Source organism: Hemitrygon akajei, chromosome 5, assembly GCF_048418815.1.
Source record: "Hemitrygon akajei chromosome 5, sHemAka1.3, whole genome shotgun sequence".
NCBI classification, from domain to species: domain Eukaryota; kingdom Metazoa; phylum Chordata; class Chondrichthyes; order Myliobatiformes; family Dasyatidae; genus Hemitrygon; species Hemitrygon akajei.
The window spans coordinates 136,218,985-136,234,265 of NC_133128.1; the positions used below are offsets into that span (position 1 = coordinate 136,218,985).

The following is a 15,281-nucleotide window of genomic DNA, read 5'->3' on the forward strand; positions in this document are numbered from 1 at the left end:
TCCTCCAAGCCTAATGGCAATCTGACTCAGTCAACCATGTCATTCCCAACCAACAGAATTCCACCATCAATTCATTATGAACTTCTTTGCTTGAATCCACAGCTCCAACTCTGTACATGGCCTTTTTCTAAACTAAAGCCCTCCACACTTTTAAGTGCCCTCAGAAAATTATTACCATCATAAGTAAAGAAGTAAGGATGTTCACTGATGATTTAACATTGACCTCAGACAACAAAGAAAGACCAGGACAACGTCCAGGCCTGGTTTGAATGGTGACAACGCTTGCGCCACACAAGTGCTGGACAATCACATTTCCAACACGAGAAAATCTAGTTAACCCCTAACATTTTGATGGCATTACAATCACAGAATCCTCCACTATCAATATCCTGAAAGGCTACCATTGACCAGAAACCAAACTGGAGTAGCTAATATATAATACATCTGCAAGAATAGGTCAGAGGCTAGGAATCCTGCAGTGGGCAACTTGCCTTCCAACTTCCCAAAGCCTCTCCACCATCCACAAGACTTAAGTCAGGAGTGTGATGGAACACTCTCCACTCGCCTGGATAAGTGCAGGTTCAACAACACTTAAGAAGCTCGACACCATACAGGTCACATCAGCCGCACTTGATCGGCACCTGTCGGATTTTAGTGTTTAAATTCAAGGTTCTTACAGAAATCAGGAACAGTCATAAAACTTGTTTCTTCATGGTTGTTTTATTAAGAATTGATAGAACAAAGGGAACTTGATGCAACCAGGGACAGAAATCTACTGTTTGAAGAAGGGAAGCTAAAGAAAGAAAGAAATATGGTGCCAAGCAAAATATAGCTTTTATGTCCAAAGATAAGAAAAATTACATCAATAACAATAATGCAGTTTGAAGATATTTATTTAATACTGTAGAAAAATTAGCCAATGAGAAAATATTCATTCAGACTTTACAATCAGGTCCTGCTGTTACAATCTCCGTTTAACCTTCGATCCACACACTTGTGTCTTGACCAATTGCGTATGCAGTATAAAAATACAAAGAAAATCGCACAAAACTAATACAGTACTAATACGATAGTAGCAATTCTGAAGGAACAAAATACAAACAACATTAGAATCCCCCAACCCTGGACCTTATACATCGCAGTGAAAAATGTAAGCGAATACATCTCATCTAAATGTCTACTACGCTTTAGTACACACATGCTGAACCCCCGAACGGAGACTAAACATTCACGTTACGTGGTTACGTGCACAATCAGTTGTGATACAATAAAGTTAGACAAAAGGTACACTCTGGCACAACTTTTACAAGATATTGCCCGGTAGTTAAATTACAGGAAGGCTGACCTACTTGGCCGGTGAGGAACTTTGCAAGCAAAGCCATCCAGCGACAAGTTCTTTACTCGTGAAAATCTAAAGCATCCACATGTAAAACATGTCAAATTACTGATATTCTCCAGTTGCCAACAAGCATACACAAATTCACATGGATATTGTAAATTAATGCTCACCTTCCCTCACCCAGCCCAGTACCTCTGGGGGTGGGGGGGTGGGGGGAGAACTTGATTCCAACACCTTATCAGCTTCGGCAGCAGAAAGCAAAATGGTCTCCCCACTATCCCGCGTGTGCATAATGACATCACCATCTCCACTTAAAGGCAGAGACAACTATTCTAACACTACCCGGACGAACACCTAAGTACACTTCTAACGATACGGAATAAGATTTGATGGTCACCTGGTTACATATATTGCAGTTATTCACCAAGATGTGTGTGTTTAATCAGTCCATAGAGAATCCAACTAGAGGGGATACAATACTACATCTCCTATTAGGAGGCTGAGCTCCCAGTCACTACTGGTTCTGTCACTCAAGAGAATGGGTGTTATATGAATCAGCTGGATAACTGATGTCTTCCACTAACATATCCCTGTTGCACAACACTTCTCCCCAACACACAAGACCTACCGTGAAACCCTGAGAGCGTGAACTCTGCTCCATGATAAAAACAGAAAATTATGCTCAGCGGGTCTAGCAGAATCTGTGAAAACAGAAACAGATCAAGCTTTACAAGATAGAAACATAGAAAACCTACAGCGCTATACAGGCCCTTCAGCCCACAAAGGTGTGCCGAACATGTCCTTACGTGAGAACTACCTAGGCTTACCCATAGCCCTCTATTTTTCTAAGCTCCATGTATCCATCCAGGAGTCTCTTAAAAGGCCCTTTTGTTTCCACCTCCGCTACTGCCGCTGGCAGCCCATTCCATGCACTCATCACTCTTTGCGTAAAAAACTTACCCCTGACATCTCCTCTGTACCTATTTCCAAGCACCTTAAAACTGTGCCCTCTCGTGATAGCCATTTCAACCCTGGGAAGAGCCTCTGACTATCCACACGATCAAAGTCTCTCATTATCTTGCACACCTCTATCAGGTCACCTCTCATCCTCCGTCACTCCAAGGAGAAAAGGCCAAGTTCACTCAACCTATTCTCATAAGGCATGCTCCCCAATCCAGGCAGCATCCTTGTAAATCTCCTCTGCACCCTTTCTATGGTTTCCACATCCTTCCAGTAGTGAGGCAACCAGAACTGAGCACAGTACTCCAAGTGGGGTCTGACCAGGGTCCTATATAGCTGCAACATTACCTCTCGGCTCTTAAACTCAATCCCATGACTGATGAAGGCTAATGCACGGTATGCTTTCTTAACCACAGAGTCAACTTGCATAGCAGCTTTGAGTGTACTATGGACTCAGACCCCAAGATCCCTCTGATCCTCCACACTGCAAAGAGTCCTGCAATTAATGTTATATCCTGTCATCATATTTGACTTACCTAAATCAGGGATCATGAACCTTTTTTGCACCGCGGACCAGTTTAATATTAACAATATTCTTGCGGACCGGCTGAAGGGGGGGGGGAGGGGTGCGGTGTGGGTGTTAATATCGACCGGAATATAGGTGATAAGTCAACAATAAGTCACTTATAAATGGCTAATACACTCAATTTCGTTTCTAAAAGGGTTTATCTAATGAATTTAATATTAAACACACAGCGGATATTTTCCTCGCATAGACATATAAGATCATTGCAACACACCAGTGAGAGGACAAGGTAAGTGCCAGAGGTCCCCATACCGGTGCCGCAGTGGTCGCAGTCCAGAGAGAGCAACCGACTGAGCGAGGAGTGCGACAGGGCGCTCCCGCCCCCCTTGTAGGATGTATTGGCCGACAAAAGTTTGGCTTGAGGGATGACTTTCAGTAGATCGCAACGAGGTAGATGCTCTGCTACTTATGAAAACCTGAGCCCAAATTAGGTCATCTGTGAATATTTTAGCATCGGGTTCCCCACGAACATTCGCTGGGCTAAACAGGTTTAGAGGCAGCGCCCAACTATCCGCGCTCCAGGCCAGTTGCAATGGCATTTCTCGCCAGGTCATCCCTGGCGCTAGAGTATCACTGTGTTTAGGCAACTGATGACCTCGCGTGCGTGACAGGGAATGAGGAAACGTGCAACTGACTCATATCGTTTCATATCGACAAATCATATCGTTTCCTCGCTGTCCTACAAGCACCACAGAGGAGATCTCAGAACAAGTTACAAGTCTCTCCGGCAAAGCAGACTGACCCCCACCTTGCCAGGAAAGACATTAATCCACAGGAGTAAGAAATCCTCCATGGCAATTTAAGTAGTTGAGATGCATTCTATATTGAGTTGGGAGTTTATAGCTAAGCAGGGAGAAGTGTTGTGTATTTAATATTGCAAGTTTCCAATTCCAAAGTTTCAAAGTACCTGTACATTTATTATCAATGTATATATACATTATACAACCTTAAGATTTGTCTCCTAACAGGCAGCCACTAAACAAAGAAACACAAAAGAACCCATATAAAAAGACACCCAATATTGCAGAGAAAAAAAACATTATGCCCATAAAAAAGAACCCATATTTAAAATAAAGACCAGCAAACACTCAATTTGCAGAGGGAAAAAAACCCACAAGCAAATAGTGTTTTGAACTGAAGATCTGCGAGAGTTCGATAGTTAAGCACAGTTCAGCGCAGAGCCGAATAAACCTCCTGGAGCAGTGATCTGAACTGGTCTGTGCGTCACCTTGGGGCCCAACACCGACCTTTCCAATCTGGCTCACCGCCTAAATCAATGTTCAAAACATTGGGTTCAATCACCTCAATACACCCTGGGGCCTGGACACTATCACCTCTATTTGGCCTGTAACCAACACTTCTGATTCGACACGGCAGTTAAATCTTCGTACAAACATCGAGTTCAGTCAAACCTGTATGCTCTGGTGCCTTGATCCAGCCTTTACTGACCTTTCGGATTTGGCATGGCACTCAAGTCTCCATCCAAACACTGAGTTCAGTTGAATTAGTGTGCTCTGCCCAAACCTCAAGAGAGTGATTTTGTTGAATGCCTACAAGATGGCTTTTTAGAGCAGATTATCATTGAGCCTACTAGGGGATCAGTTATACTGGATTGGGTGTTACGTAATGAACTAGAGGTGCTTAGAGAGCTTAAGGTAAAAGAACCTGTAGGAGGCAGTGATCACAATATGATTAAGTTCAACTTGAAATTTGATAGGGAGAAAATAAAGACTGCCGTAGCACTATTTCAGTGGAGTAAAGGAAATTACAGTGGTATGAGAGTGGAGTTGGCCAAAGTAAATAGGAAGAAACTGCCGGCAGGGATGACAGCAGAGCAGAGGGCTTTTAAAACCCTACAGAGAGCAACTAAAAGAATCATTATGAGGGAAAAGATGAAATATGAGAGCAAGCTAGAAAACAATATCGTAGTGGATAGTAAAAGCTTTTTCAAGTACAAATAAAAGAGAGATGAGAGTGGATATAGGACCGCTAGAAAATGAGGCTGGAGAAATAGTAATGGGGGCCAAGGAGATGGCAGATGAACTAAATGAGTATTTTGCATTAGTCTTCACTGTAGAAGACACTAGCAATGTGCCAGATGTTGAATGGTGTGAGGGAAGAGAAGTGAGTGCCATTACTATTACAAAGGAGAAGGTGCTCAAAAAGCTGAAAGACCCAAAGCTGAAAGACACAAGTCACCCGGACCAGATGAACTGCACCCTAGGGTTCTGAAAGAAATAGTAGTAGAGACTGTGGCGGCATTAATGATCTTTCAAAAATCATTGGACTCTGACATGGTGCCAGCGAACTGGAAAATTGCAAATGTTACTCCACTCTTTAAGAAAGAGGGAAGGCAGCAGAAAGGAAATTATAGACCAGTTAGCCTGACCTCAGTGGTTGGGAAGATGTTAGTCAACTCTTAAGGATGAGGTTATGGAGTACCTGGAGACACAGGACAAGACAGGACAATGTCAGCATGATTTCCTTAAGGGAAAATCCCGCCTGGCGAACCTGTTGGAAATCTTTGAGGAGATTACACATAGGATAGATAAAGGAGAGGCAGTGAATGTTGTCTATTTAGACTTTCAGAAGGCCTTTGACAAGGTGCCATACATGAGGCTGCTTAACAAGTTAAGAGCCCATGGTATCACAGGAGAGTTACTGGCATGGTTAGAGCTTTGGCTGATTGGGAGGAGGCAGCGAGTGGGAATAAAAGGATCCTTTTCTGGTTGGCTGCTAGTGATTAGTGGTGTTCCACAGGGGTCAGTGTTGGGACTGCTTTTTTTTTGCTGTATATCAATAATTTAGATGATGGAATAGATGGCAAGTTTGCAGATGATACGAAGATTGGTGGAGGGGCAGGTAGTGTTGAGGAAACAGCTAGGTTGCAGAAGGACTTAGCCAGATTTGGAGAAAGGGCAAGAGAATGGAAAATGAAATACAATGTTGGAAAATGCATGGTCATGCACTTTGCTGTAGAAATAAATGTGCAGACTACTTTCTAAACAGGGAGAAAATCCAAAATTCTGAGGTGCAGAAGGACTTGGGAGTCCTTGTGCAGAACCCCTAAAGGTTAACTTGTAGGTAGAGTTAACGATAAGGAAGGCAAATGCCATATTAGCATTCATTTCAAGAGATCTAGAATACAAGAGCATGGATGTAATGGTGAGGCTTTATAAAGTGCTGGTGAGGCCTCACCTTAAGTATTGTGAACAGTACACCTCCTCATCTAAGATGTGCTGGCATTGGAGAGGGTTCAGAGGAGGGTCACAAGGATGATTCTGGGAATGAAAAGGTTACTATACAAGGAACATTTGATAGCTCTGGGTCTGTACACACTGGAATTTAGGAGAATGAGGGGGAATCTCATTGAAACCTTTCAAATTTTCAAAGGCCTAGACAGAGTAGGTGTGGAAAGGATGTTTTCCATGGTGGGAGAGTCTAGGACAAGAGGGCACAGCCTCAGGATAGAGGAGAATCCATTTAAAACAGATGCACAGATATTTCTTTAGCCAGGGGGTGGTGAATTTGTGGAATTTATTACCACAGGCAGCTGTGGAGGCCAGGTCATTGGGTGTATTTAAGGCAGAGCTTGATTGTTTCTTGATTGGACATGGTATCAAAGGTTACAGGGAGAAGATCAGAGAGTGGGTCTGAGGAGGGGAAAAAGCATCAGCCATGACTGAACAGCGGAACAGACTTGATGGTTCATATGGCCTAATTCCGCTCCTGTGTCTTATGGTCTTATATTGAAGTCTGTAAAACCTCAACATACTCATATTGACAGTTACATTTCTTAAATAGTAATGATCACCCTTCTAGGTAATATATCAAATGATTTTGGAACATCCTGTCATTTATGCTAGATTTGTGTTTAATATCCTGGTTCACATCTTTACTGTTGTGCTGTAGGTATTTCATTTAGCAGTTCTGAGAGAGTAGTCTATTCTGCTTTCAGTCTGTTTGGGTTATTGTTGAAGATAAGGGATGATGAAGAACGTGTGCCATCCAATTAGGATGGTGGAACTGGGTTTCTTTGGTGAGGGACACCAAGGTTGGTCTTGGGGCTTTTGTTCGGCAGGAGATGAAGAGAGATGTGGGGGAGAACAGTCGTAGGATATGATCCGGTGGGAGACCTGTTTGTTTGAGATGGATTGTGAGCGACGTTCAGAAGGTGGTGTGTACTTTCACGCAGTCCGAGGGCCCAGTGTGTGAGTGACAGAGAAGTTCAAGATGAGCTCCAACTTGTGCACATTTGACTGTTTAATTGTAATGGGTCCTTTTTGTTTTTCCTTTCTTTTCTTTATTAACCCTTCATAAGCATAATTCCTTTAGTCATTTGCAGTGTGCTCTGTTATTTCTTGGCACTGAGTTGTAACGGGGTAGAAAATTACACAGCATCCACACAAACTGGGGTTTGGAGTGGGAGAGCCGTCTCAATCTCATGGGTTTGGCAGGACCGGAGGTCGTCTTCCCTAGATTTGCACAGCCAAAGAAACCAGCAGGGTTTTATGTGCAAATGCAGGTCTTTCTCAAACTAAAATTAATTTTCATAAATTTGTGGAATTAGAGGAAAGGTTCTGTTTAGGAGGCAGCCTTATATTCTAGAACATCATCTCTTTATGTCAAGTTTACAATCAAAATAGTAGTCAACTTTAGAGAATTGCAAATCATGACTCTTACCTCCTTGATCATCTAGATCCCACTTTAAGATGAACCATTTGACAAAATCATATTGTCTATGCATTTATCCACTGAAGAAAATGTACACAGCAATCACAAGCATTGGAGTGGTGCAGCAGAGAGGAAAGATGAGAGGAACAAACTAAGCTTCTGGCCAAGAACAAACTTATCCTGGATTACAGGAAAAGTTGATGGTGAAATAGTACAATAACATAAAAACACTTCAACTGCATTCAAATCTCAGATTTTTTTTAAACATGTAACTTAAGCTAGACTTGAACCATTCATATTAGAACATAAGTATGAGTAGTTTACCATCTGGTTTTACTGCTCCATGTTCAGGAATGGCAACTGGCCGAGATATTAGATTCAGTGCAATGTGGAGAAAGACTGATTTAGATTCTGGTCAGCACAATAGTTTGAGAAGGCTTTCAGTTATGAAGGTACCTCAACTTTAACAGTACATTTCTACATCAAAGCATTTTTCTGATGTTCCAGCTGTAGATTGTTTCACGTAGTTCAGGGCTCACATCATGTCCTTTTATCTTACATCACTGGTGAAGCAAAGGAAAATTCTCTTTTCAATAAGACACTTCATTTATTTTTAAAGACTTTATTATTCTGGTGCAAAAATGCTGCTACAATCCTTGGTATTAATATTTACACAAAACACAAACACCACACCCAGTTATCCCATCTTTATTGCCTATTGGCTCTGTATACAAAGGTAATGATAAATCTGTTATGTACAGATAATGTGTACATCAGAGCATCAAATTTTACAATCTGCACTACCTTAAAAGTGCAAATGGAAACGTTTCAACAACCACACTATAAACAAATCAACAAATATACAATCACATAAGTGTTGTTAAATTACAAAACAATCTAAAATAAAAGTTAGAATTTGTCACTCCTGGGCACTGCACAAAAGGTGGCTAGAAACAAATAACAGATGAACATTTTCCTTTAAAAAGCATTGAATAATTTCAATATTATACATAGTACACTTACACACGTCAGATTAAAAATTGACACAATCTTTAAGCTACTAAAACACCCCATTTGGCATAAAACATTCCCCAAAATGAATGGGCATGAAAAACTAGTATTTCTGCAGTAAAATGCCAAAGCAGTTATTGGAAAAATTTATAAAAATCTCAGTCTCTTTCTCATTTATATTACTTTCAATAGCTCCTTAAAATACAATTAGATGCTTATATCAATCAATTATACTTGAACATTATAATGATAGGGAATCCTAAACTGGATGCTTATTCTGGCACTGATTTAATCTTTGTACTTTCTAGTAGAAAACCTCAGAATCACATGAAACTTCGGGTTAGCTTTTTTTTACAAGCTAGGCACAAACATGGCTTAATGCTGCAACAGACCATCAGCAGATCTATACAGTCCGCACTAGCTAGTATGGTACAGTGAATCAGGTCAACAGCTAGACTGTGTGAGCCTTTATAACCCTGTGTTATTGCCATGAAACAAATTAATTCTCAAAAGAAAACTAATGGGACAGTTTTTGATCCCAACAGTTGCATAGACGAAAATGTTGCATTTGCAAACCAACAAACCCTTCACCAGGTTTCTTAGCAAGTACTTGACATGAAACTTCAACTCACTGACAGCTAAATACTTCAAAACTTTGTTAATTTCACACCACACACACGTATGAATGATGAAAATAACCAATTTGCAACTCCCTTCAAACTATTTTAGCATACACGAAATAGGGGTCAACTCTAGATTCTCACTGAAAACTTGGGGAAAAATGTCACTGGTCACATAAAAGGAAACATACAAATGTACTTCATCAAAATCATATATTTTAATGCTGTAATCTCATAACTCAAAGAATGGAGCTGGCCCCTGAGTCAATTGGAAACAAGAGTTCTGGCATGCTTGCTGTTATAATAGAGCTATGTAAATGTAACTTACTGTTTTTAAAGGAAATGACTTGTTGAAGACAATAGCAAATGCCAGCAGGGATTGGTCACACAAACTACTTTGTTATTTAAATTAAATCCAAATTATGACATGTATATCTTATCCAATATAGTTATATGTTACTAGTATCAGTAATAACTGGATTATCAGTGGAATATTGATTGAATTAGTTCTTCAGGCAAAGATGGCATCAGTCTCTTCAATTCAAGGTAACGACCAACTTTTGAAGATGAATTTAGCTACTAGTATCAGTGCTCTGCTAAGTACATGATTTTGAACAGAAATAACTTGATAAGTCAGTTATAAAACTTAATCCTCTGTAAACTGCTATTTTAAAAAAATGATTATAATTCCTACCTTCTCCTCAGAATTCCCATGACATTATTTTCATTGAAACTGTTCCCGTGGCTGCTGTCCAAATTAGAAACCTTCATGCCTACCTTACTTCATATTTGCCAAGTAAGTGGCATTATTTGCTCCCATTGTCACAGAAAATTATCTGCAATTCACATTGTTAAATTGTACCTGTGGTATGCTTTGATTTGGTGCAAATGACTTCTTTCTACAACCCAGTCTTGCTTTCCCTTCATTTCATTATTTCCTTCATAGAGCCGTTCTCAGGTTAAAATGCTATGGGAATCCCAACTAAATGCACTTTCCTCAATATCTATTACACACACTCAATACTGTCCAGCAGAAGACATCTCTCGACTTATTTTAATGATAGAAACCTAATCCTTGCCATAAAAAGTTTACAAATCTGCTTGTAAAACTTAGTCTGCTGGAGGGAAGAGTACCATCTTCTAATTAACCGGAGCCTTAATATCTAGGTAGCATTGAGGTACCCACTCAAGTAGGATGTCAGCAGAATGCACTTCCAATGCATCATTTCCCATTTATGTCCTCCCTCTCCCCACATTTATCGCTCCTGCATATTACCATCCTGTTGATCTATTACAGAAAGCAGAACTGGTGGGCTGTGGTTGGAGAGGAAAGGGAAAGGATTAGCAGATTTAAACAATATTTTAAATCCTGCATTGGTCCCCTTCTGCAAACAGCTACAAATTTGGTTTGCATTTTAAAAGAAATAGCAATTTGGAAAAAAAAAAGATTCCATAAATTATGTTTACACTGTAAAGTGCACAAAGAATACAGTACGCAAGGAAATAGAGGCAAATACATTTAGATTTGTCCAATATTACTGACCGATACAATTGGAAGTTAGCCTCTCAAATATGGAGAAAGATACAACAGCATGAAATTTTGTGCTTAATTAACATGAAACACACCCAATGATTTAAAAACAAGTTTCTGTACATTAAAAAGGTAGGACTGATGTGGCTAAGAAAGAGCAAGTCAATCTAATCATGATAGGTCATCTGCCACATCTCAGAAGGGTGCAAACAGGGCTAGTATCTCCACAATCGTGAGTTAAAAACCACCGCACTGAGCAAAAAATGAAACATTTATCTCACCAGCATTTCAAACTGGCACCAGGCAGCTACAACAGGTGACTGTCTCTGGGTTATAATTACATTCTTCAAGAAGTACAATGATAACTGGGTCATTACATCTCCTCTTCTGGAGGCCAAGACCAACAAAATAAGTTTTCTGTTTAGTGCTGTTTAACCAAGCAACCAACCACTTTCCACTGCCGTCAATTCTTCAGGTCTGTGTACAGGGTTTTGTCTTCTCAACTGGCCATTAAGGTATTGAAAATATTTTCAAAAAACCTAATGGCATTTTGATCCTTTCCCAAAAAAAAGGGTAAAAGCAAGAATAGTCCTCTTTTCACAGAAGTAATGGCAGTCTTTCTAAGTGCAAAGAAATTGCATCTCCGTCTATGATAGGACACAGAAGAATGCAAATTTTACTACACAATCGGAGTCGACCAACTTGCTGCATAGTTTCAATAAGGTGAAAATCAGGGTGGAAAGAGAAAACAGGAATGATCAGTAACTGCAAACAGGAAGCCAAGCAATGATTATTTCACCCCTCGGTCCTGTCACTTAAGCTCACTTTGAGGGTTGTACTCTGTTTCTCCAGACGAAACCTGATTCAGACGTTTGCTTGAACCCCAGAATTTTCGGGAGATCTGTCCTGATCGCATCTATTCATGAAACAAAAGCAAAGAAATAAATCTTAATGGTTAAAGAACTGATTAAATATGATTTCAGGATAAGATGGAAACGAGTGGCAGACCAGTCTCTTCATCAACCCTTGTTCAGCCTGCCATGCAGAAGGCAAATGTATAATTTTCTTTACCACCATTTGCATCACTGTTCAACAAGTGATGGAAATGAACAAGTAAAATGCCCGTGCTCGATAAGATTAGTGGACAAATGCACATCCCAAGGAGCGAGAGAGAGAAATTCTTAAATGTATAAATCTGGAAAGGTATCAATAAGCAAGATGAAACAAATATATTTAACAGCATTTGAGATTCAGAGTAATGGATGTTATAAAAGCAAAACATTTGAAGAATAAAAGGCATTCAGAGAATTTTAAGATATCGTGCTGGTGTAATGGACACTTTTAACTTGAAGGATATGCATCTCCCTAGCAGATCTATGAAAAAAAAACCTTCATCAGTCTCCTAACATTAAAGGAATCTATAAACTAAAACAAATTAATTTTTTCAGTCATTTCCATGTGTTTAGTTTCTACAATCTTACTTCACATCTCTAACCATTCAAATATTTCCTTGAAATCTCACTGAGGATTTGTTCTTAATGGATTTTCTAATTTAGATAAACATGTACGTAAGTTAATTTTTTTTAAAAATTATTAAACACTGAATAAGCTGGCTCTTTATAATCATTCAGACTCCCCTTCCTTGCTCATTCCCTCATCTATGTCCTCTTGCGCCTTGCTGTTATTCCTTTTCTTCCTGAAACAAAGCTTCATGATATAAATGGATATCTCAAAAAAGGAATTCTGTTCTCTAATTGTCCTGGCTACTCTTACTGCTGCAAGCTACTCTAATGATCCCTTGCTTGATATTGGAAATGGAAATAGTTTGTACTGCTGCAAGAGATTGAGCTCTGATAGGACAGGCAGATGAGTGCTCTCCACTGCCATATAGATATATTCATGACCATGCTCTTTACCTCTGCTGGCTTGCCTACGCCCACGATGATGAGTTTACCATCCTCCAGTCCCACAAGAATGTGGCTGTTCTCCTTGGTGATGGACACACAATAAATCGGTAGCCTCATTGACAGTGGAGCATTACTGAGCTTCAAGCTAAAATTAAACATAAAATATTTATTTCTCAACAAATTACTACAATTAAAATAGAAGAAATAGGTTTGCATTCATATAGAACATTTCAAGACATTTGTATCTACTAAAGTAAGTTTGCAGATGGTGGTATTGGAGATTTTGAGGAAGGTCAAAGAGCGTAAAAGGACATAGAGCAGTTAGAAATTTGGGAAGAGAAATTAATCCAGACAGGTGTGAGGTGTTGCATTCCGGAAGGTCAAATGCAAGAGGAAAGTAGAAAGTAAATGGCAGGACCTGAGGAGTAATGATGCACAGACGGATCTTATGTTGCAAATCCACGATTCTTTGGAAGTGGCAACGGAAGTGCATAGGATGGTAAAGAAGGCTAAAGACATATTTGCCTTTATCGATGGGACAGTGAGTATAAACGCTGGGAAAGTGCATCGCAGCGGTATAAAACAGGTAAAATCACATTTGGACAATTATGTGCAGTTCTGGTTGCCATACTAAAGGAAGGCTGTGGTGGCTTTGGATAGGGTGCAGAAGAGTCTCGCCAGAACACTGTCTAGTTTGGAGAGTATTAGCTACAAGGACAGCATGGCCAAAATGGGACTGTTTTCTCTGGTGCACCAGTGGATGAGGGGGAACCTGATGAAAGTATAAAAAATTATGACAGGCAAAGAAAGTTGAAAAAGAAGATATAGCCAGTCTTTATCCTAGGGTGAAAAATTCAAATACTACAGGGTGTAGGTTCAAGGTGAGAGAGGGGGGAAAGCATAAAAGAATTTGAAAGATAAATGCTCTTTTTACAGAGTGAAATAGGTGCCTAGAATAGTAGAAGCAGATACAATAGCTTTTTTAAGGCAGTCACGTGAACAGGCAGGGAACAGAGCAACACAGATCATGTGCAGGCAGATCGAATTTGTAAGACTGGCATTATGTTCATGGGGGCTGAAGACTCCATTCCTGTGTTGTACTGCTCAATGTCATGTAAGTTAAAGACAATTTGGGAAGTAGAGCAGTCAGTACAGAGAGAGGTGGATAGGTCCTAGAAACATCAATATTATAACAAGTAGACGGCCTTTTAAAAAAAATAGGAAGTGATGCTGGTTAAAGGATAATTTTTTGCCTGCAAAGTGGAAAGTAGTATCCTGCTTCTCTTTGAATACTGCTGCAAGAAAAATGGCATTATTTAGAGAAAAAATGGTACAGTGACACAACTATTAAGTTGTCCCCCTGCAGCGCCAGTGAGCAAGGTTCAATTCCGCTCTCAAGTGCTGTATAGGTAATACATCTCGCTGTGACCACGTAGGTTTCTTCTCACATCCCACAAGCATACAAGTTGGTGGATTAATTGGCTGCTGTAAGTTAAGCTGAGAATGTGGGTGAAGTGTAGAATCTTGGGAAGCTTATGAGAACATGGGTTGGATTTGTTTAAAAAGAGACACAAAAGTCAAATGGACTTGGTAATCTGAAAGGCCTTTTTCCATGCTGTTTCTCTCTATGACTCTGGAGAATACAAGAAAATGGAAGCTGGTGTAGAGCACCTTCTCCCTCAAGCCTGCCCTGCCATTCAATATGATCTTAGTTGATCTACCATAGACCTCAACTGTTCCTCTGTGTCAGTTTCCTCTCACCCTCAAATCTGTAATCTATCCACTTCCTTTTTGATCTAGCTTCCACAATTGCCAGGGGTAGAGAATTCCAGAGATTCGCCATCTACCTCATCCATAACTGATTGCCAAGAGATCTTTCCCTCCAGAGTAGTGCAGGCAAATTTGGTACTGGTTGAGTACCCCTTACCCAAAATGCTTGGGGCTGGAAATGTTTCAGATTTTGGAAGATATAACTGGATAGTTTGACTTCTGACTGAATTAATGTGCTCCTGGTAAGTAGTCTCTGTCTTACGCTTGTTCATCACACATGTACTTCACAGTAAAAGATATTACACACCATTAATATAATGAAAATATAATGAGTGCAGGGTAACAAAAGCAGCAGAGCAGCATCAGGAGACATACCTGAATCACTGTTGAACAACAACAAACAATGGCAGGCTTTCTGTCTCCACCTACGATGCCGTGTTTTGATTAAAAGGTTACAGTACACTATACGTATTTGTATTTTACTTTCTTTTTAGGCTTTATATAAGGTATAAAAACAATCAGCATTGTAAATGCGATCTGCTGTTAAAAGATTTTCATCAGTGACGATCTTCGCAAACAGCTTTGTGATCAAGAGACACTTTATCTTCAAAATGATTAAAATCACAGAACTGCCTGGGGTGCACAGAGACCTGCTCATCACCTGGGAACTTCCCGGTGCCTTGTGGAATTTTCTTTTTGTAACGTCACGTCAGCATTCAAATAATTTTTGGATTTCGGAGGTTTGCAGATTTTGGCATTTCAGTTTGAGCTACTCAATCTGTTCTGTGATATTTGATACAATTAATTTGATATAAAAGACAGGGCTAAAACTGGAAACAGAGACCGATTTTAAAATATATGACTTGACTTGGTTTCCTCCAGG

The 15,281-nt window shown here is 40.0% G+C and overlaps 1 protein-coding gene across 3 annotated transcripts in view; it reads right to left on the reverse strand.

Moving 5' to 3' along the window:
• Positions 1-8,165: 8,165 nt before the first annotated feature.
• Positions 8,166-15,281, reverse strand: part of nbeal1 (neurobeachin-like 1) — a 275,988-nt gene continuing 268,872 nt past the window's right edge. For all 3 annotated transcript variants that reach the window (XM_073046591.1, XM_073046590.1, XM_073046589.1), the window contains 2 exons: positions 12,638-12,773; positions 8,166-11,637 (listed from right to left, as the gene is read on the reverse strand). In XM_073046591.1, the coding sequence (XP_072902692.1) occupies positions 11,533-11,637; positions 12,638-12,773 (241 nt within the window). In that variant the 3' untranslated portion in view covers positions 8,166-11,532. The remainder of the gene's footprint in view (positions 11,638-12,637; positions 12,774-15,281) is intronic.